At 43.5% G+C, this 23,160-nt stretch overlaps 1 protein-coding gene and 1 long non-coding RNA gene across 7 annotated transcripts in view; both read left to right on the forward strand.

The window, feature by feature from the left end:
• The window catches only part of syt16 (synaptotagmin XVI), a 28,723-nt gene extending 13,008 nt beyond the window's left edge, over positions 1–15,715 (forward strand). For 4 of the 6 annotated variants that reach the window (XM_046413266.1, XM_046413270.1, XM_046413269.1 and 1 more), the window contains exons 3-7: positions 2,877–3,098; positions 4,952–5,190; positions 8,134–8,595; positions 8,708–8,897; positions 9,471–15,715. In XM_046413266.1, coding sequence (XP_046269222.1) covers positions 2,877–3,098; positions 4,952–5,190; positions 8,134–8,595; positions 8,708–8,897; positions 9,471–9,784 — 1,427 coding nt within the window. In that variant the 3' untranslated portion in view covers positions 9,785–15,715. The remainder of the gene's footprint in view (positions 1–2,876; positions 3,099–4,951; positions 5,191–8,133; positions 8,596–8,707; positions 8,898–9,470) is intronic. The other 2 variants (XR_006845447.1, XM_046413267.1) reach the window with 2 other exon arrangements.
• Positions 15,716–16,720: 1,005 nt separating this feature from the next.
• Positions 16,721–21,922, forward strand: LOC124072492. Its single transcript, XR_006845518.1, has 4 exons — positions 16,721–16,857; positions 18,227–18,323; positions 19,207–19,325; positions 20,196–21,922. It is a non-coding gene; the product is annotated as an uncharacterized LOC124072492 (long non-coding RNA).
• The last annotated feature ends 1,238 nt before the right edge of the window (positions 21,923–23,160 follow it).

The raw sequence follows: 23,160 nt of genomic DNA on the forward strand, positions 1-23,160 counted from the left end.
CCTAATGAAAGTATGAATGTTATAAAACCTTGAAAGATTCAGCACAGAGAAAAAAGTACACAGAAAGACACTCAGTTTGTGCTTTTGTTCTCTTTTTGTCAAGCAGTGAAACACTTTCTTTGCTCCCACTTGTCAAACACTGATAAGACTCACAGCAAAGGTTATGAAAGGAGCCACATCTGGCCAGCTGTGCCACAGCTATATGCAGGAGCTGTGGATCATCTGCTGTACAAAGTTATTTTTGATCTGCTGTCTGACTGTTTTCCTCTGCCATCGAAGGATACAAGTGTTTGGTGTGGACTCTGCAGCTGCTCTACTTCCTTCTTCTGCCAACAAATTATCAGAATGGGTGTGGTTTCTAAGGGGGTGTGGTCCACAGTGTCTGAGGAAAGCTACACACTTTTCACTAACAACCGCCACGCCAGACTGTTTCTTTGCTGGGAGCATGAAAAACAACATGTGATTTAGTGATGCTTTTAGGTGGATTAGGTGGATTTTGTTTTCCTGCTGAGCTAAGCTAATCAGCTGCTGCTGCTTCATATTCACAGATATCAGAGGAATGTAAAGTTCCTTATCTACAATAAAGCACATTTGGAAAATTATGAACTATTGCGTTAATGATAAAACACTCTGAGTGGAGTATCTCTAAAGGCTTTGACAGTAATATGAATGTGAGAACTTCCTCCATATGGGCTGAAGAGGGTAAATCCTGCACTCGTCGAGTCACTGCAGCTCAGAGATCAAAGTTTGCTGAAATCAAACTCAGACTGTATGCTGCTCAGCTGAAATAAACAGGACATTTTTCAGGATTTTGATGCTTTATAATGAAAGAAAGGAAATGTGAGGTGCCCAGCAGCAGGCTGGTTGACTCCAGGTGGAGACAAACGGTGAGCAAACACCTGCAGCAGGTGGAGTCTCTGGTATTTCCACTTGGTTTCCTGAACAAATAAGACATCCTGTTTGGAGCCTCTCCATAACATTCACAGCTCCGATATCCTCTGGAGTTTCACGGCAGGTAAGGCAGGGGCTCGTACTGTACTTTTTCAGCCACAAAATTTTATTTTTAACCTGGAAACCAGAGGACTGATTAAATAGTTTAATTTGTGCAAAGAACAGCAAGTGTGTCACTTTCAGTTCATTTTGGCTTCCAGATAATCCAGAAGGTTTTGAGGGTGTGTTGTGTAAGTAGTTAAGGAGTAGCTCATGTAATCTATCCACCTGTTCAGGTTGGATCATTTTATTGTGTGTTGTATTATGTGCCCTGTCAGGTCTGTTGAGAAACAACAGAAAGCTTTACAAAGACGACACGTGTAGGTTATGTCCGTGTGTAGTTTATGACTGAGAGAGACTGAGACTGAGTCTATGACCGTGTGTCCCGACACACTTGTGGGACAAAGTGGGACACGCTTTACCAGTGCTGAGAGGCAGCCTGAACTCTTAAGAAGCGCCTCAGCTCATCACGTGTCAGTGCCTTTGCCCTCTGCTTGATTCAGGCTCACAGCTTTTGTCTGACTGTGGGATGTAACACATCCAAACATGAACACATTCCTGTGTACACATCAGAAAAGCTGAGCAGGAAGTTTAGAAGTAAAGTAGGAAGGAGCTCCTGTGCGCAGTCAGGAAAAACGGACTCAGTACCCAGATAAGAGCAGAGTTGTACTCAGAATTTGACGAAAACATTTGGGACAAACTGAGCATGTGGACAGACGGCAGGGACGTGGATTTGAGTGATCGTCCATCCTGAGCCCAGACAGGAGCAAACTGTCGGAGGCAGCGCGCCGAAGCGTCGGCTGTTTTCATGCTTCACAATCGGCAACTCATTCATGAGCTGCCCGGCTGCCAGCTAATTACTGAAGTCCAGTCGTGTCATATATACAGTGCAGCCATCATAACCTGAGTCGCCTCCAGCACCCCGACCTCCTCCTGAACTCCTCCTGAACTCCTCCTGAACTCCTCCTGAACTCCTCCTGGTCCTCGACATGTGCTGGAAATGATCAGTTTTCGGACCAAAGTGTCTCTGACTGAACCGCGTTTGTGCAGCCACCTTTCAAATCTGCGACCATCAATACTCCATCGAGTTTAAAATTTATGCTGGAGCACCTCAACACACTGATCAGCAGCCCCATTAGTATTAGATACTAGTGTGTATCTGTGTACTGCAGTACATGTGTGTATTTGCTTGTGCCGTGTTCGCTGAGCCACATTACTCCACTGTGACAGCACCCGCCTGTGAATAACTTCAGAAGTAGAAGTTAACAAACTAATCAGCCGTCATTCGCCCACTCAGAGAACCGCTTCCTGCTCTGTAGGTAACCATGGCAATCGCTCAGGTAGAGGCGGCGACCTGCACTTCAGAGGGGAGGGACCGATCGCTCCGCCGCCACATCGCTCATTCAGCTGTTGCTATCCAATTACCGTCAAATTATGATGGGAGTGGAGTGACCCTCCACCCTGCTAACGCTGACAGCTTTTATTTTTCTCATCAAAGAGAGACAGACTGAGCGAGCGAGCATGTCATGTGTTCTTCACTCACTTACTTTATGACCTTCTAGCCTCCTCTCCTCTCCTCCTCTCCTCTCCTGTCTCCTCCTCTCCTCCTTTCCTCTACCCTCCTCTCCCCTCTTCTAGCCTCCTCTCCTCTCCTCCTCTCCTCTCCTGTCTCCTCCTCTCCTCCTTTCCTCTACCCTCCTCTCCCCTCTTCTTGTCTCCTCTCCTCCTCTCCTCTCTTCTCATCTCCTCTCCTGTCCTCTCCTCTCCTCTCTCCTCCCCTTGTTTCCTCTCCTCCTCTCCCCTCCTCCTCTCCTCTCCTCTTTTACCTGTTGACTCTCCCAGCTTTGTCATTCCCCTGGTGTCCTTGTGTTTGTGTCCCTCTCCAGTGAACAGTTACGGTGACGATGAAGATGACGGCAGCAGCTCCTCTGACAGCGAAGAGGAGGTCCTGAAGCAGTTTGAGATCTCGGTGTCACGTTCACAGAGTTTTCGTACGGCAGCCTCGAAGAGCAGCGAGCAGCAGACGCAGCTGCCGTTGGGCCGACGCCACAAGTTCAGCCGCCTGTCAGACCAGGAGGAGGGCAGCACTGAGCCGTCAGACTGCGAAGGTGCGCTGCTCACCTGCTCTGAAACACTGTAATCCTACACACACTTTGCGGTAGCCTCAGTGAGTACATTTACCTCAGAACTGAATTCGAGTAATAAGCAATTGCTGCTCTTCCTTTTGATCTGCTTTTTGACACTTTAAATACATTTTGGATTTCTGATTATATTTCCGTAGTTTTCCCCTTTATTTAAGTACCATTTTCAGTGCTTTTCCTTGTACCAGAACACTTTTCACAGTCGGGCAGAGCCGCTGCGTCTTCACTTCCTGCCGCCCTCGGTCAGCGGCACTGTGATCCAGCTTGTGTGCAGGATGTAATTGAATTAGATTATACACGAGCAGCAGAAAACCAGCAAGATCCACCACTAATCCACATCAGTGTCGAGGAGCCAAAAGGCCAGAAATGACGTTTTTAGTGTGGATTAGAGGCTGTAAAGAGCTCAGGGAGGCTCGACGTGATCGCACGACTGCGGCCTGATGACTGTGGACGGACGGGACAGTTTGTCTAAAGAAAATGTCCAAAGACCACAAAAGGCACACAAAACGCTTCCTGTTTGTGCAGGATAACACAAGACTGTAGAGGTCAAACTTGATTGACCTCTATAGATTACACAGTCAAACCTCTTCTTGTTAAGATTCATGGATGGAAACAGCGGCAGAGTTCACATCCTGCTTACTTTCTCACAGTACAAAAACTACATTTCTGAGTGAGATAATCGTGTTTACTGAATGGATTAGGCGAGAATATTTGACTTCAACAAATAAAACTTAAAGTTTATCTTGTCTCATGTTTTGTTTAGATACTAGAAATGAGTCTGATCCAGATCCTCCAGTATGTTCGAACGTGTTTGAATACTCAAATATTAATAAATATGAATAATATTAATATTAACTAATAATAAAGTTCATAATAAACAAAACACCTTTAGTGGTGTTGAAAATGATGTCAAACAGAGCGTGTGAAAATCACTTATGCTCAGGCAACTATTCCTCAATTAGTAGACTGACAGGAAATGATCAGCACCTGCTTTGATAATCAGTTTCAGTAAAGCAGCTCCAGTTATATTGGAAGTAGTGTCACCTGAGCCAGATGTTCCACAGCTAACTCGCAAACTATCGCAGTAACGTTGGTCCCAGCGAACAAAACCAAACGTTGAGACGAACTGGACGTCGCTGAGCAGCTGGCGGCTGGCAGGCCGTGACATTGGTAGGTCACTCCGCCTCAACTGGTGTTTATTTTCCGTCATTACCCAACATGCGCGCGATGCAGAAACACAAGGTAACACACACACGGCCGGTGACTCACCTCGGCCTGTTGCCATGGTCAGCACTCTATGCAGCCACTGATGTAACAGTCAGACTGAATTTAATGATGGTGAATTGGCTAATTTCTATTGATTGTTCTGAGGTACGGCCTGTTCTCTGAGTGTCTCCCTCTCAGGAAAGGTCAAGGTTTGACAGATTACACAATATCAGCCCTGTTAACACACACACACACTCCAAAACAAGGTTTAGGTGGCTTCTTTTAGACCTCAAACTGGTTCCAGCTTCTTAAATGTCAGGATTTGCTGCTTTTCTTTGTGCTTTTGGTTAGTAAATGAAGAGAACACACACGGTACACCTGTAGTTTGCACCAGTGCTGTTTTTGTGAGCAGAGTGCATTGAATCTGCATTGAAAATGTTTTGAGATATATGAAGACAAAAAAGGAAATTTGTGGGTCAATGGAAGTTTTTGTGGCTGCGTTTTTTAGTATCATGTGTGTAGTAATGACAGCAGTAGACAACCAAATGTAATTAGTTTGAAAACTTATTGGATTCAGTGAGGGATTCAGACGTCGTGTTGCCTTCCTCTTGCAGAAATGGAGGCTCCGAGCCGGCAGAGTTTCCAGGACCCGCTTTCCGCCGCCATAGACAAGAGCGAGAAGGAGTCCACGCTCTCTCAGGAGACACCTGCTGGACTGGAGGCAGCAGGGGGCACGTGCAGTCGCACCCCTAGTATGACCCGCCCGGCCGCGGACGGCAGCGAGGCCACAGAGGTTGTGGATCTCAACAAAAATGATCCCACAGACTCCGCCTCCTCCACCTGGAGTCCCGAGGTACTGCTGAATGCATTCCAAATTATTAAATTAAATAAATCAGAGTAGAAGCGTTTTCCAACAATGGCCTGTCTGCTGCTGACACAAACAAAAGGACAAAAGCGTCTGTCAAGTCTGTCATTAGAGGTAACCAATTTAATATGAACACTGACTGAAACAACAGGTGTTTAGGGTCATTAAAAAGTAATTTGCTGTTATTTTATTTCTCTTTTTATTCCGTAAGTACACTAGTTAGCTTCTAAGCTTAATGTTGCGAAAACTACAACATTTCATTCTTCCCAGTTCACAACAATCACAGAAAAAAACACCAAGAGGGGGATTACTTAACGGGGTCAGTGAGCTGACCGCAGCCCTGCTGTTACCCATCATGCTTGGCAGAGGTATCATCATCGTTCAGCTGTGAGCGGATTATCACTCTGCCATGTTATCCTCTCAGGTTCCTTTTGGACGAAACAAACCAAACACGGCCCACTGAGGCCTCCAGGTTTTGTATAAATAGTTGATATTTCCTTCGCTCGCCACGCTGCGTTGGCTAACAAACAGAAGCTCATGAATAATAATCACTGTGTGTGTGCGTGCGTGCATGTGTGTGTCTCTACAAATTATGTTCAGATACGTGCATACTTCTCCTTGCCGTGTATTTCTGTGTGTACTGTGTCGCTGGTGTGTGGTTGTGAGTGGGAATGTGGAATCTAACAACCTCTCAGTCACCAAATCACACTTTGAAATTTGGAGCAATCTGTGCAGTAAACACCTCCCACACACACACACAAACACACACACGCACACACACTCTCATGGAGACACAGGGTGATACTGACATCTAGAATCATAAATAACAAATGAGTTTGGATCAGTGGAGCTACGGAAGATTGTTGTAGCAGTTTATTTATACAGTTATATAACAGCCCTGCAGCTGCTAATGCTAACGCCAGTACTGCTGCTGCTCCTAATTATTATAGTACGTTCATGAGTACTGCTGCTTTAATTGCAAGTATGTCCGTGTAAGCCGGCAACGAACATGGACAGTCAATACCTCGTGGTTGGGACACAGTAATTCATGCATATTTGTCAAGTTTATTATCATTTCATACCTTGATTTGTGTGTGGGAGCATGTGCAGGATTAAATATAAATGCAGCCAATAGGGCTTAGTGTATTCACAAGAATCTGGGTGTATGATATACATCACAGTACTTGGGTTACGACTCAGTGGATTGAAGCTCTTGAAAGAAACCTAATTTTACTGCCATAGTTTGAAGAACACACCCCTATAGGCATAAAACCTGAGGATAAGCGTATGGTGGTGTAATCACAACACTGGCGTCTGCATTTGCAAGTTTCCACAGTCTGGCCAAAAACCCCACTAACATGTAGCCTTCAGTGTGACAGGGTACAGTCGGTTTTCGTCCCCGACTCTGCGGTAGTCGCAGGTATTTATGGGCTCCTGCTCTGATTGGCTGCGATGGAAAAATGACACTTGGGTGCCATTTTTTCAGCACGATGCTCCGATACGTGTTGCCAAAGTCAAAGATTGACTTTGGCGTGTAAATAAGTTCCCATCCATCTCCACAAGCAGCACCCGAACATCATTCAGTGGTTGTTGACTGCTTACTGTTTTCCAATTTGTTTGTGACATTGAACGTTACGCACCAGAACAAAAAACTCAAAGGAGAACGGCAAAGACTTATTAATTCACCTATTTATTTTTTGTTAACATTTCTGTCCGTTCGTTATACAGTTGATTCCAGATACCCACTTGTTGACGCAGTAACGGTCACTGCAGCCTCTCTTACTGGATTGGTTGGTGTATTGATTGATAAACACTGACAGATGCTGCAGCGTTCACTGTGTGTTTGTCAGGAGAGCGTCTGCGTTTCCGTGCGATGACCTTATGCCCTGCACGTTCAGCAGCAGCTCTGACGTTATCTTACCTCCTCAGCGGTTGCCATGTCTTCGGCGACACTCAGCCGCTCTCTGTCAACACTCAACACGAGGGATGTTGTGTTTACTGAACGTGGGGAAAGAGAGGAGGAGGAGGACGTTTATTTCTCCTTTATGACAGGATTCCTGCTCAGTTTCCATTTCCAAACGTTTGAAATATGCTTCGGAGAATCATTTGGTGATTGCGAGTCTTTGTATTTGACAGCGGTTAAGTGATAAAGTACTTTTACTTTACTGAAGTACTTCCAGTTAATGTTACTCTGCAGTTTCTGAGAAGAAAGTGGATCTGTTCATTCAGCTGATACGATTACCATGACGAGCTGAGCGGAGTCAGCTGTTTCACTGATTCTCTGTTTGCCCTCATTCTGTTGCATTTCTGCTCATATCTCAGCCAATTACTTGTTTTGTTATAAATAGGCTGCGGCAGTGAGCCACAGGCTGAGAGATCGTCGGTTTGAATCCTTTAGTCAGAAAACAGAACAATAACCGCTCAGCCTTCCGTAGAATATATGAGCACCTTTCAGGATTTCTCCTTGAATTCATCGTCATCTGGAGTCTTTCTTGAGGTCGTCTTCACCGCCAGCAATCCTCACCGGCAATTACAAGCTGGCCAATCAGAGCTCTGCGCAGTAACCATGGTAGTGTAACCATGGAGGTGTAGTTGAGAAGATCAATGCCACTCAAGCATCTGTCTGTGAAACAGAAGCTGTAGTTAGCAGACTGTTAGTTTAGCTTAGCATGAAGACAGGAAACAGGAGGAAAGAGTAAGCATCTGTCTAAAAGTAGAGAATATGCCAACCAGCACACCCAAAGGTCAGTAATGATCACATATCTTTTTTGCTTAATCAATACAAAAACCCACATGTAAAAGCAACCATTTTTATGTGCTGGATGATTTTTAGGGTGGGAGCAGCGACCAAAAAACAGACATAAGAAGAAAGTTATTTTTTGCTTTTTTTGTTATATTTTTGCTCTTCTGTTTATCTCCCTCACTTCTCAGCAAGAGCAGCCGCCCCACGACGAGGTCTCGTCTCAGCCTGTCAGCTCCGCCCTTCGACCTCCCATCTCTAAATGTGGGGACCTGGTCCTCTGTCTGGACTACCGTCCCGATGTGGAGAAGCTGCTGGTCTCCGTGATCGCGGCCCGGGACATCCCTGACAAGGCTCGCACCGGAATGGACTCCTGGCAGGTCCACATGGTCCTGCTTCCCTCCAAGAAACAGCGGCAAAAGACGTCGGTGCAGAAGGGTTCGCTGCCGCACTTCAACGAGACGTTCCGCTTCTCGCGCCTGGATCCGTCGGAGCTGCACTCGTCGGCCGTCAGGTTCAGGCTGTACGCGCTCGGCGGCAGGATGTCCCGTGAGCGAATGATGGGTGAGAAGGTGCTGCGTTTAGGAGGGCTCAACCCAAACGGAGGGACGATGGAGACAACGCTGGTTCTGGAGCCTCGCAGTAACCTCAAGGTGAGTGTGTTGCCGTCAGAAAGATTCTGAAGGTTCTGATTGTGTTAGCTGTCACAGATCTGCACAGAAATCTGCTGCTGTTCACTTTGCTTGTTTGTCTGTGTTCTGTCAGACTGTGGACTCCCAGCTGAGCCTGTCTGCTGTGTCTCAGAGCGACAGCGCCTCGTCCACTCAGTCTCTGACCCACGGCGGCGTCCCTGAGCTGCTGGTGGGGCTGTCCTACAACGCCACCACAGGACGCATGTCTGTGGAGCTCATCAAGGGCAGCCACTTCAGAAACCTGGCCATCAACAGACCACCAGGTGTGCAGTGAGCCTCATTCCCACACTGTACTCACATGCACAGACATTATAGCCTGAAATCTGGCGACTGAACTTGTGTTAGATGCTAATATATGTTAGCATGCTAATCGGTCAAAGTAAGATGACGAACATTTACTCTCACTGGTTCCAGTAGCCATACTGTTCAGTATGCCAGAGACACATTTAGCATGTCCCAGTGCATGGTATGTCAAGTTCTGTATGCCAAAATACCAGAATGTCTAACTGCAGCTGCTCCTATTTTTCAGTATGCAAGCCAGAGGCTGACAGATCAGTGGTTGCATTCTCAATCAATACTTTTCCTTGTAACTGCAAATTCTGCACTACAGACTACAACATATATATGAACAAGAGAGTCAGAGTTCAAGTTGCAGTGTTATGATGAAGTAGCTTGTCTCAGATGTATGCACACTGCATGCAGCAGCACCTACTTGGAGCAGCTGCAGTACACAATCAAAGGAACAGGATGCAATTTGGTGAATATCAGCATGTTAACATTAGCTGCTCGCTGTAGACGCTTCACACAGTAACCCCTCCCCCTCTCCTCTGGTCCAGACACCTACGGCCGTCTGACTCTGTTGAATTCGGTCGGTCAGGAGATCTCTCGGTGTAAGACGTCGGTGCGTCGCGGCCAGCCCAATCCCGTCTACAAGGAGACGTTCGTCTTCCAGGTGGCACTGTTCCAGCTCTCGGACGTCACGCTGCTGGTCTCCATTTACAACCGCCGCAGCATGAAGCGCAAAGAGATGGTGGGCTGGATCGCTCTGGGCCAGAACAGCAGCGGCGAAGAGGAGCAGCTCCACTGGCAGGACATGAAAGAGAGTCGAGGACAGCAGGTCTGCCGCTGGCACGTCCTGCTGGAGGCATAACGCCACCAAGATTTAGGATTTTTTTCTTTTAAAGGTGAAAGAAAGTCTATCGTGATAGTCGGAAAGTGTATTTGATCTGCGGAGGAGTACATTTTCCACCGACATCACACCTGTCCAAGGCTGGACTAACGTCAGACATGGCTGCTTAGTTTATGTCACCATGAAGGAACAAATTCTGCTTTTGGAGGCTGACTCATGTTTAAAATTCAATGTTTCTGTAGATGAATGAGGAAATAAATGATAGTCCTTAGCAAAGGTTACATGACAAAAAGACTCAAGTGGCAGATAAAGAATTTCTTTGTCACAAATTTGAAGGTTTCAAATTTAAAGGTTTCAAATTTGTACTCATGAAGAAGCTTTGCAGAGCATCCGTCAGCCTCGAGGAGTTGAGAATTTGTCCTTCACTCAGAGAAACAGATCTGTTGTGAGACGAGGGAGCTGCAGTTTAGTGATCTGCTGTGTTGAAAGTTCACACAAATTAGAGGTGTGTGTGTGTGTGTGTGTGACGTGTTATTTATAAATCTTGTTCTTTTACTGGCTGGCAAATAAGTGGAGCTACAAACACATCAAGGTGCTCGGCTCTGAACTGATGCAAACAGGAAGCAGAAAGATGAAATAACCTGGAAATCTAATCCTGAAAATATTATTGTCAGATCATCTCGGAAACTCAAACTCAGATTTTCAGGTCTTTGTTCCAGTTTATGTCTGAAAACAAACCAGCTGAGAATGATGACGCTGGTATCTGACACACGTTAATCAAAACAGTAAGAGTTGGTCAGTCGACATGAACATCTCCCTCAGACTTCACCATCTCATCGTTCATGTATGCGACCGTTAAAGGTGCAGTTTGTAAGACATGGTCAGAATTTTAGTTTAAAACATTCAACAAAGGAACTAACATCAACAGAGTATGACGCAGTGTTGATGTTATGTCAGACACATCAGGTACCTCCTGAGGTTAGCATGCTAACCAGCTAACTCTCTCTCCTGTTCCAGTCAGCCGTGTCTTCACATCCCCAGAGTCTTAGTCCTCGTCTGAGCCGCTGTAAATCACCTCCGTGTTTCATCCCCGTCCTCTGACTGATCCCCACTGGTCTTGGAGGCTGTGTCCCAGTCTGGTGTCCAGCTGTGCTCACTGGGAGGCTGCTGAGCCCACTTGCCAGCGTGACTCCCCTGCAATGCGAGGTCACTGTCCAGACACAATCCAGTCATGTATAGGGCCACTAGCTCTGCAGCTACCTGAACTAACTGTAGGTATAGCTACAGCCAGAGATGCCTATAGTGAGCCACAGTTACTCTGCTGATATGCTGCCAACTGTATTTCTGGAACTACTTTCAAATTCTGTCCACATTTTACTTTTTGAGCCTTTAAATTGTTTCTAGCACCAAAGGTGCGTGAGGAATAGCAGTGACACTGAAGGAGCATGTGACCGTGAAATACTCAGAAACAAACATGAGAAGCTATTTGATGATTCAAGTGGAGGAGGAAGGCGTCTCATTCATATTCTCTGACACGTGCTACTACAGGCAGGAAGTCTCCAGCAGCTGGAGACTCTTAACCCCATTGGGATGAGAGCAACTGTCCTCCAAGCCCCCGCCTCGTCACCACTGAATGATGTTATTTGGCGTCGGCTCGATCTTCACAGGGCAAAGCTCATTTCAACAATCATCAACGCTGAGCTGAAAAGAGGCTTTAAATATCTCACTGCAGCTGTTAATAACATGCAACGAATTACCCTGGAAGTGCTTTATGGTCACCACACGCTCTCTTTGTGGTAATTGGTAGTTACAGCTGTGGAATCGTACAGTGCGATGACGGTAATGTTGCTGCTAATGCTCATCCTCTTCCAGTCTGAGTGTCACTGAGTCATAAGGCAGCAGTTCAGCCCGGAGGGGGAGGTGTATTTGTTTGTGTAGACAGATACTGTAGCTCTGAATCCTCGGGGGTTCGCACAACCAGAGCAGAGATGTGTTTCTTTGAGTGTTTTCTTCGGGCAGGTGCCAACAAAGCCTCTTTACAAATATTGAAATGCAACTTGGGATCAGAAGAAAGTGGAGGAGAACGACTCGGAAATGCAACATTTTTCGGGTATGTGGAGGTGAGAGTCAGTAATTAAAACAGGCATGACAAATGAACTGCTCAGATCAAATTCTTCATGTGAATTAAAGGGCCAGTTCACCAAAATCAACAAAACGTGTTTTTGCACCATGTTTTGAGAGACTCCACCTCAGTACACTGGGTGTGAATATGATTTGGGTTTTGCTGCACAAAGCACTGAAAAAATAAATACAAAAGTCAGGACAGAAACTTGTTTTTCCAGAAAGAAATGTGCTGGTATTTTTAATAATCCTCATAGCTGAAACCTTTTTAAGCAACGATCAAAAATGCCTGTGCTCTGAAGCTCGATGATAAGACACTAAGTGAAATATTCAAAGCTAAAAGCATGTTTTTTATTGGCTGCACTTGATGTCTTGTGTGTCATTTTATCTACATCCCTAAAATTTTCACATATTTAATAGGTCTAAAATGGATGTAATAAATATTATTAAGCTTTCTTTAGGCATTTAAAGGTTAAGGAAAGACAATGTTAGAAAGAAACTGTCAGTGCCTGTTGTTGGGATGTGAGCAGCAGTCCCCAGTGTCACAGTCAGGCTGTTTGCTTAAGGTGTTTGAACAAACACTCAGTGCGGCAAGCCCTCTGGCGAGAACAGAGGAGCACAAGAGAGAGAATGTCCAATAAGATTTTCTGACTTGTACTTATGTACATTTTCGTTTTGATCTTCTCTCCTTAAAAGGCAGGATTTTTCAACAGTCCTCTGGACAAAGGAAGATGGTAGAGACACCTGAATGTTCAACTGCCAAAACACGTGCAGATGAATCCAAAAGCTTGTATGAATCACAACATGATTAAAACAATCAGTTTTCACTTACGAACCCATCATCATCATCATCATCATCATCATCATCACTTCCATCAACACACCCTCCAAACCATAAAGAAGCACAATTAGTGTGAACATTTCTGATGTGTTTGTCACTTTGTGAGGCAGATGTTTGCCTCGGTTCACTTTACACTTAGTTGGGACATACGAGATTACACAGACGAACAACATGTGCTAAGTGCTTAAGTGCTTGTCATGAGTAGAATGCACAGAACCACTTTCTTCCAGTGAGAACACAGTGATTTGTTAAGTCGTTAATTGATTCAGGGAATCTTCCAGCAACAAAGACTGGACACAAGGTCTTTAACTCAAATATGAATGGTATGTTAAGAGGCACACTTAATGGACTCGTTCTATATCTGTTAAATGCAGGAAGCAGTCTGTAAATGCTGTGTGTGTAGTGTTTAAACTGCAGATATGTAATGGGCGGCTATTTCAGGTATAAATGAAGCTTGGGTGTAGAATGGGAGTGCTGCAGCTGGATTTAGCTTTGTAAAACTCAAGACAAGATATTTACTTAACTGTTATATATATATGTTATATATATAATATTTATATATTTCAACATTTCTCAGAGACAAAAAATAATGAAACGCTGAGTTAAACCTACCTTCCATAAACCTCTCCCTCCTTAGTTAATGTTGCTACACCTGTTGCTACACGTGGACCAAACTGTCATTGCTGGCTGAAATGCTAGTGGTAACTGCTAATAGTTTCTGCTAACTGCAAGCTAGCTCAGTAATAAGTCAGCATCCTGACTGATTGGTAGAAGACATGAAAATAGAAAGAATTAGAAGAGATCTTGTATTGTATGCTAGTTAGCTTTAGTACTGCAGTAAAAGTTACTTGGACAAGTTAGGTTTACACTTTATTGCATTTCCAGACGGTTTGCTTAACAAGAAAATCATTTGTGGACTATTTTCTACTGAACTAGATGAACGTATCCCTGGTAAACTTACCCAAACCAAATGAAAAGCTAGCCTAAACTCATATAGTTATGTCATGTTAAGCCATTGCCTGCTGCTCCAAGTATTGATGAATGTTACTAGGCAACAGCAGTCAGCTAGTTAGCCATTAGCATATTGCATTAGCAGTTCACAGTTTGGCTCTTGTATTTTTATTTTTGGAAAGGAGAGAAATATAATGTCAAAGTGTAAACTTTTTGGGTACAAAGTTGCCTGTTTGGGAAAGATTTAGCAAACAGTCAGCTTCTTATATTTGTAGTTTAAGTTTGACAGCTAGCTGGCTAGCTAGCTGATGCTTCCAGAAAACTCACTTAAAACGAACCCGACAAACAACAAGGAGTTTTGCTGAAAAATGTAAGAGTTTGTGGATCATAGCTGTGAGAGGGTCATGGGGTATGTCTTTTAAATTACTGCACCATGAAACACAATTTTACTAGCTTATTTGTGCAGTGAAATAATAAAAACAAGTTAGCCCAGACAGAACATTAAAAAAAATAAAAAATTGTTGCATAACAAAGTGCTAATTTGTTTTTGTTTTTTTATCACAGTTTTATCACAGTACTGATAAGTTTGATTAAATGCTGATTTTGACATCTTGCTATATAATTTTCATTTGACCAGTCAACCTGTCACGAGATTTGATATCAGCACTCCTATTCGACAGGCTTCGTATAAGTGAGTGTATGAATAGTGACATGAACAATATTTACTGCACAGACTGATATATTTTATGCATGTCGAGTTGTTGTACAGAATCTATAGTATCTCTTCTATATTTTTTAAAATAGTAAATGTTTAATGTTCTTAAGTATTTCCCAGGATTTCTATGATATTTACACGTCTGCATGCTCAGTTTGGGATCCCAGCTTGAATTACAGATGTGAGACAATCGGATTGTGCTGCAGGTGTAATACAGCTGTAATACTCTGATGAAGTGCCTGTAACATTTTGAGATGAAACATATCCACCATGATAAATTTGCATGAAGCCTTGTTGTTGTTCCCTGTGAATGCTGCTGTAGGACTGCATGCATGGAAGGTGATGACAGGGCAGGCCTCCTGATGTCAAGGCCGGGACCAGGGCTGAAGTCCGAGTCCACACCAGGCCAACAGGGTGTAGAAACCTACATACCTACAAACCTAAATTCACACACAGAATAAATGCAATGCTCTCTGAATCTTTAATCCTTTTCTCTTTTACTTTGAGGGAACACATTACCTCAAAAGGAATACTTAGACATTTTGGGAGATACACTGATTTTCTTACATGATTAGAATAAGAATATTTATATCAGTCTTGCATCTGTGTTTTAAGTACAGAGCTGAATGTGTTTAGCCTAGCTTAGCATAAAGACTGGGAGCTTCCCAGTACTTGTGTGCTACAACATGTAACTTCTCCTAAAACCAGGAACTGTTGTCCTTATGTCACTGTTTTGGTTTGATTAAACAAATATAATATATAACATACTAATTAGTGAGCTGTAGAGGAGCTGGTGGGTGTTTTTATTAACCAGGCTAGCTGTTTATCTCTGTCACCAGTGTTTATGCTAAGCTAGGTTAGCCTGCTCTTTGGTTCTTGATCTGTAGTGTTGATCTTCTCAGCTAACTCTTGGCATGTTACTGATACGTATTTCGCAAAATGTGAAAGGGTTCCTTTAAATATTAGAAGCCTGTTTCAAACTGGGATTATTTTCAACAGAAATTTAACCATAATCAGAAACAGTGTACTAAAATCCTCTCACTGCTAACCCAACAACAAAATCCAGCTTCCATATCCTGAAAAGGTTTCAGGTCCTTAAATCTTTGTAAATCAGCCCATCAGAAGTGGAACCTGTAGCTGTTGTCCAGTGAGACCAATCTGAGACAGTGACACTGTGGACACTGCTTTAGCCTGTAGAGACTGTTGTCCTTCAGCCGTGGTCTGGGCCGTGCATGCTGAGCCCCGCGGCACCCAGAAAGCACTTTTTGTACCAAGTTTGTCGTTGCCAATAAAACCCAAAAGATCCCTGCTGTGGGAACGTCTGTGTGCCATCTGTTTTTCTTGGGTCCTTCTCGCCTTCATGAGCTTTGTTCAAATGTCTTAATTCGGAAAATGAGGCCATCGTTAACAACGACACACAGTTCATCCCTCTGCGATTGGGAGTAGAGATTTCCAGTTTCGCACATGAAAACACACAGAGTGGATTAGAGATTAGGGAAAGTATGTTGATGGGTTTTTGTTTTTTAAGTGTTGGGTTTTTTGGGGAGGGGGGGACATTTGAAGGAATTTATTTTTGCATTTTAACAGCTATTAGCCAAGAAATAGTAATCTTATCACTTTTAATAGTATTTTTAGAACTCCTGTGTACTCATTTCTAGATCTCCTCATTACCAGTAATATTTCTTCTTCTGTTTGCTGGTGCCGTGGAGGGAAGTCATCTTCACATCAGGAGTCAAATCCTCCTGATGCTAAACAATCTTCTGTGATCAATAAAGTATATCTATCTATCTATCTATCTATGGCTGCTAGTTAGTATTACTTCATCTAAAGTGTGGAGCTCATTTCCAAAATACGTCTGAAGTTTTTACTTTTTTTGTTGTTTTTTACTAACACGAAGTGAATCTACATGAGCAACCAGATTGGATCAGTGAATCTCAAACTTCCCCCTCTCAGAATCACAAGAAATCTTAATTTTATTTGTCATAGCTTGGATGGAAAAACTGCAGTTCTGGTATTTGGTTGTATTTCTGTGTACAGAAACGACCGCTGAAGACGTCATGTAAGTAGAAAATAAAAATAAATAAATAAACCAAACATCGTTTTGTACTTTTGGGGGCAGAAAAGTTGCTTCAGTCTGGCGCTGCGCTGGTGAAAAGGGAGAAGATGGGAACTGATGCTGGAGCGTCATCACCGTACTCACTCAGTCTCCTAGCAACGCGAAACATCAGCCTCCGCGAGGACCAATGAGGGCGCAGAGCGATCGGAGTGCGCCGCGTCTTGTTGCTGTGAGCGGATTATTTCAGCAGGCTGGAGAGCAGCGAGCGTCTCACCCCGCAGGAGGATCCCGCTACACGCCGAGCAGAAGCGTCGCTGAGTCGGTGTGAGGACGGTCGATGTCGCGCCACGGAGCGGACAGAAGCTTCACGCGGGATTTACTGAGCCGCAGCTGGACTCGACTATTCGAAGGTAAGACATTCACGTCACGATTTGCTGCTGGTGGCTTTGCATTTAAAACTCCAAAGTGGGCTTCACCTGTCAAACACTGAGGCGTAGGTATTCAAACAACACTAACAAGGATAAAGCACGTGCAGTGCAAAGGGGAATGAAAGGAAGTACAATAAACAGCAAACGAACAAAAACAAAAACAAAACACAGATCTTTAACTCTCCATAAAAAAGATTTTTCAGAAAACATTTAAACGTGTCAGCAGCCCAGTGGAAATCTCACTGCTCCAAGCTTCATGTTCTAATTTGTGTTCATAAGTGTCCATAAGTGTTTATGAACACTTATGAACACCAGACGAGCCCGCGTTCTGATCTGAGCTTTGCTCTTAAAGTCTCTTCATCCATTCACGTTTTTCTCCAGCCTTCATTACGTTAACGGCGGTTTTAAGGCAATCATGACCTTTTGTGTACACTCACACACACACTTGATATCTGCTGCAAAAGAAAACATATAGTGTTGCATCCACACACACACACACACACACACACACACACACCTCCCACGCAGCCTCTCTCTCCATCATCGTGCATCATTCTCCCACAGATGAAATATTCAGGCAGCAGTTGGATGTTAAAAACTGTGAGTCACTGCAGCAGCTTGAGGGGAGCCGCCGTGAATGTTTTGCAACGATAAAGCTTTCACTCCGTGTTTATGACTGATGCGTGGAATGTGAACACACACACACACACACACACACACGGCCTCTGTCCTCCTCTCGCTCCTTCTTGAATTTAAATGAGCTTTTTGTGCATTAACGCAACGACATTAAAGGGCCAGTTCAGGATGTTATGCAGCAGTTGTTTCTGGGTGATTTTAATGTGGAAACATATGAAATAAAATTTCAGATGTAATAAACTTGTATTGTTCATCACAAAATAAAATAAGAGCTATTTTTTCTATTTTTTGTTTTTGTTCTCTCATGGATGTTGTCGTTTTATTTTGATTTGTAACTATTTTTTATCTTTATTTTTATTCTTAATATTTTTATTTTTCCTTTCCTAAGAACTTTTTCATTTGTTTTCCTGATGATTTATTGGTGTGTGAGCTGCTGTCGCGTTTTTGTCAGGCCAGTTTTTTGTTTTGTTTTGTTTTCCTTGTCCAGACACAAAAGTTAAGTGTCAGATATGGAAACCAAATCCAGCTTCACAGCCGTGTCTGGAGGAAGATCGAGTTCAGACACCAAATCGGAGGTTGGCAGCTCTGGTGGATCACAGTCACATCCAGCGGTGTGTCGTTTCTCTGTTCATGCTCACATGTTTTGGTCCTGTCTCTCCCTCCTCCTCCTCCTCCTCCTCCTCCTCCTCCTCCTCCTGTTGTGTTTTCCCTGCAGGAGCCTGCGGGCGATGCGGAGGTTCACATCGGCTCAGACACGCTGATTCGAACTCTGGTTAGAGAGCTGAGCGCCGACTGTGGAGCATCAGCCGCAGGTCAGAGCTGCTGTCTGTTCCCTCCTTTGCGCTCACTCGCAGCGTCTCCACAGGTCATGTGATGATCCAGCTGCAGCTCAGTTTGGAGGATGTGTTGGAAACTGGTGGTGGGAGTGTGGGGGTCTGAGCTGATGTGAGGACACGTAACTTTAAGCCAGTATTAACTAATTTTACCCACCATTCAGGGGAAGTGCAACAAGCTTTTATCACAACAACAACAACAACGGTGACATCACCTCAAAGTTAAGATAGCAAGCATGTCAATAAACAGGCTTATTTACAGCAGACACAGAGCACATTAACCTCCACCTGCAAACACTTCAGGTCTGGTTTTGTCTCTACCTCGTTAGCTGCTAACTGCTCCACTCCCTCCAGCAGGCTGTAAACGGGTTCATTATGGCGAGAAATAATATGGATTACAGAAGCTTTAACCCTGAAAAGCTTTATTAATCTGGTCTCGCTGCAGATTTTTGTGTCAAATTGTGAAAATGCTGTTTCAGTCTGAACTTGGGGTCAATGTACTCAGCTGAAGAGACACGACTGAAAGCTTCAAAAAAAAAAAAAAAAAAAAAAAGCCAAGAGGTCGACCTTGATTTAGGATCTGGGGTCAAATTACTCTTTCAAAGGTCAAGAATTATCTTTTGTTTCACTGTAATTATAAGGCATAATTATAACAAAGAAAGGGTGACATTTTTTGTATGGAAATTACTGTCAACCAGCAGCTCAGTCCAGGAATATGAGCATCAGGATGTCCTACGATTTGCTTTGGAAGGGTCTTCTGCTGAGTCACGACCTGAGAGGCAGCTCATAACAAGGGCGTAGGTTCAAGGCTCTCACTTCAAACACACACACTGTGGTCTGATCTCGGTTCTGTTGTCTCCAGCAGCCCCTTCCCTGTGAGAGAGACCAAACCATTCAACAACGTCGAAAGTTGCTTACTTCAAGAGGAAATATGCGGAGGAAGAGGATCTACGTGGAGGCCTACATGGATATTTTCAAAAAGTATTAAATTGTTCTTTTTCCTCTTGTCTTCCACATTTTCTTCACCATACAAAGATACAAAGAAAATTCAACTGGACATTTGTTTCGCTCTTTGAATGTGGCCCACAGGGGTCATAGCTAATATTTTGCTCTTTCTCTGCCTCTACGCAGATGACACCTCTGTGTTTGTAAAAATTCTCTCAAATTTAAATCCAGATCACAGATGTCAGTCCAGATGAGAATCAGTGGTTGCAAAACAGATATGCTTAATTAGTTACCAAGCTGACATCTTTGGCAGAGTTAAAAGGACAAAAAATATGGCTACTGAGAGGTGAGAGGAAGTCAAATTCCTGCCAAAGTCAGCCACTGGATCTGGAAAATGATAAACCGGTGCTGGTAACTGAATGGCCAGCAGTGGGAAATCACAAGCTGACTATTCATTCATCCACACTGATAACTAGCACGCTGAGGGCAGCAGCTCACTGGATCAACTAACTCTGTTGGTTAACAGTTAGTTAACTTACTGAAGCTGATAAACAGCAGAGTGAGGCAAGCAAGATTAGCTACTGACTTGTTCTGTCACACCTTTGAGTTGTTTCCCAATGAGGGATACTTCATTTAAGTCCTAACACGTTCTAAAACATCTGACTCAGGATTCAGTAACAACAGAGAAGCGATGTTGTGGTACATTGTTATGTCTGTGTTTTCTGATTACTGATGTATTCACTAGAATATGAATTACACAAATGTTTGAGACTTTTACCTGGTTTTACCAGCGGAAAATCAAAGCTTATTCCTCTGATATCCTTCTGCTAAACTGTTTAGATTTAAAGTGTCAAGTAAAAACTGAAATGCATGTCAAACCTCTGCCTTTGTGCTTGTCGTGTGCAGCACCTGATACTGCAGGAGGACCGGAGCTGCATCCTGAAGCTGTCCCTGGAGAAGCTGAGGTTCCTGGAGGACCCTGAGGCCTATCTGAGGCGCTCCGTCCTCATCAACAACCTGCTGAGGAAGATCCACCATGAGGAGGAGGAGCTGGAGGCCGAAGAGGAGGAGGAAGAAGAAGATGAAGTAGAAGAAGAGGAAGAGGAGGAGAAGGAGGTTATTGGAGAGAGGGAGCAGCGGAGGCTGTTGTACCCGGACAGGACGAGGGTGAAGGTGCTGGTGATGGACTGCTGCTCTCCAGCGTTTGGCCTGGAGGAGCTGCAGCATTACCGGCTGGTGCCCTGTTACCCATCAGCTGAATGCCTGTGCAGCCTGGGTACCTGCCCGGGCCTGGCCCCCAATCATCAGGTACTTCTGTACAACCTGGACGACAACAGCTGACTGTCCAGACGTCACTTTTACGCCTCTTTTATAAGCTGGGAAATGCAATGTCGACCTCCCTGAGAGGAAAGCTGCCGCGGTTTCCCTGAGGTTTCCACCAGAGGGACTTGTGTCGTAGGGTCCGTTTGACTCGTTGCCAGGATGTCACGTCCTCTCGTCACCTTTCTAAGAGGCAGCGGTGGATTTGAGACACTGAGAAACCCTGATTCTTTTTCTGCCTCAGGATCAAGAGGGTCTCTGATGATGATGTCAAAACTGTTGCAGCGTCACTGCCATTTCCCACAATGTGAGAGACCTGAAGCAGGCACGAATTGTTTGCTGTAAGTGTTGTGTCATTTATTTTTTATTGTCACTGTTGCTCATGTGAACCGTGAGCATATTCAGGGATTTACAGACCGCGGGCGACTTTTGATGCACCTTGGCTTGCGTGGAGAATATGCGCTGATATTGCTTCTGTTATCTTTTCATGCCGCTGTGTGATTAATAAAATATTCGGTGTAATATTCCCCAGACTGTGTGAACTGCCCCGCCATCACTGCCTGTGGGAAGACTGTTCCCCTCTCTGTATTTAATGTCCCGTGTTCATTCAATATGCTGTCACTCGTTTTCGTTTCGTATCACTTTGCTGCCCTCTGCTGGTGAAAGAATTCAATCTGCAGACCTTTTTCTCTGCACTTGTGCTCAAATCTCTCAATGCAAGTGAATGATTAAAAAGGATGGTAACTGTTCAGCATATGTAAGCAAATGGTTTGGAACACACCATAATGAAGTTGTATGCAGATAAAAGTGTTTATTCATGTATTTGTCAACTTAGAAAACTACAAATATAACAGCATAAATACTTATAGGTAAAGGGGAGGTAAGAATTGCTGACAGATACTCTGCATTTATAAACACTTAAAATGTCTTTACATCTGTGTACAAATACATTATAATGTGTTAAATATATTAAATGTTTATGCTACTTGTATTAGATAGTGGGCATTCAAGTAAAGTTTTACCAAAAAGGAGATAATCTTTCTTTGCTGTTTTCCCTTTACAGCTATGGTGAATGAAGTCATGATTTGCCTTTTTGTGGTTTTAAAAAAGGTAACTTGTGTATCCTCTAATTCTCTTCGGCTCTAAGAAATCCGATTTTTTTATCTGCTACCAAGTGATTTGCTTGCAAATGATTCTCAGCCTTCTGGTGCTTCAAAGCTGGATTTCAGAGAGCAGAATGTCTGTAAATCGATATTATATTCTATATTTTCTTGCTGTCACTCATGACACTCCTGGTTTTGACAGCAGCTGCAGAGTTGAGTTTTGCTAAATTATCAGAAGACATTTTAATATTTAGATAGATTTAAATCTGATTAATCTGCTGTACGACCACAGGAACTAATGATTCATCCTTTTCCAGTGTCTCTTTCTGTGTTTTCAGTGTTTGGTCTCTGTCCAGGAGTTTCACTGGGTTTTGAAAATTTGCATCTTGATAACAATCACTGCAATGAAACAACAAAAACATACAAGAAAGTTTGATATTTTAAAGCAAAAATTTATATTTTGATGAAAATTTTCAGTATTCCATATTTAAGATAAACTATTTTGAAAAAGGTCCGTTAAACTTTTTTTTTTCAGGTGACTGATTATCAAATAAAGTATGTAAGGTGACAATGTTTGTAAGGGTTTTGATGTATTTTTGTGAAGCCAAACATGCAGTAGTGGTAGTATTAATAGATATATTTAAACTCCAGTTATGTTTTTTGTGTCTTAGGTTCATTTGAAAGACTTAAATCGCGCCACCAAATCATAGGTTGCAGGCTGAGCGCGGGCACGTTGCGTCATGACGTCAAGCACGTCTACTGTGCGGGCGCGGAACTACTGTTGCCTTCATGTGCTTCTACCAAACTCAAGTACGAAATGTCCTTAGTTAAGTATCCAGATCCAAAAACCATACATTGTAAGGACAGCATAAAAATGGCATTTGGTGACAGAATGTTCTCCACTCTTCAACGTAAGAGATTTTCAACAACATTAATATATTCAATATTAAACTTTTCGTATACGTTTCGGTAGTATTTAAACAAAGCCTATAAATTGCATGTAGCTATGATAATAAATGTGTTTCAAAAAAAGTTGCCAGATCAGTTTCAGATTTTGGTTTGGCCTCGGCATTGAACCTTCCTATGTCTGTCCACGCTACAAAGGATCAAAAAGTGTTCAGCAGTGGTATAAAAACTTGGATCTTGGGTTTTCTCACATATTCACATATTTCCTAATTAAGTCAAGAATTGTTCCAGACTTTTTAGAAATAATGGATCAAGCGGGTTGATTTGCTGTTAAACAAAATAAAAACCTCGAGATTCTCGAGAACACAAACAAACAAACAAAAAACCCCAAAACTCAAGCTTGGCGTTCAGAGTCTGAGTTTTACGACTAGCTGCAAAATTTCCGACAGCACTGGAAGGCAGCAGGAAAGGCGCGCTCCCCGGACTCGCTCCCCGGACTGTTCTCCATAGAGCTGTCAGTTGCAGGATACTGGGTAGCGGTA

The sequence above is a fragment of the Scatophagus argus genome, chromosome 15, assembly GCF_020382885.2.
Source record: "Scatophagus argus isolate fScaArg1 chromosome 15, fScaArg1.pri, whole genome shotgun sequence".
NCBI classification, from domain to species: Eukaryota; Metazoa; Chordata; class Actinopteri; family Scatophagidae; genus Scatophagus; species Scatophagus argus.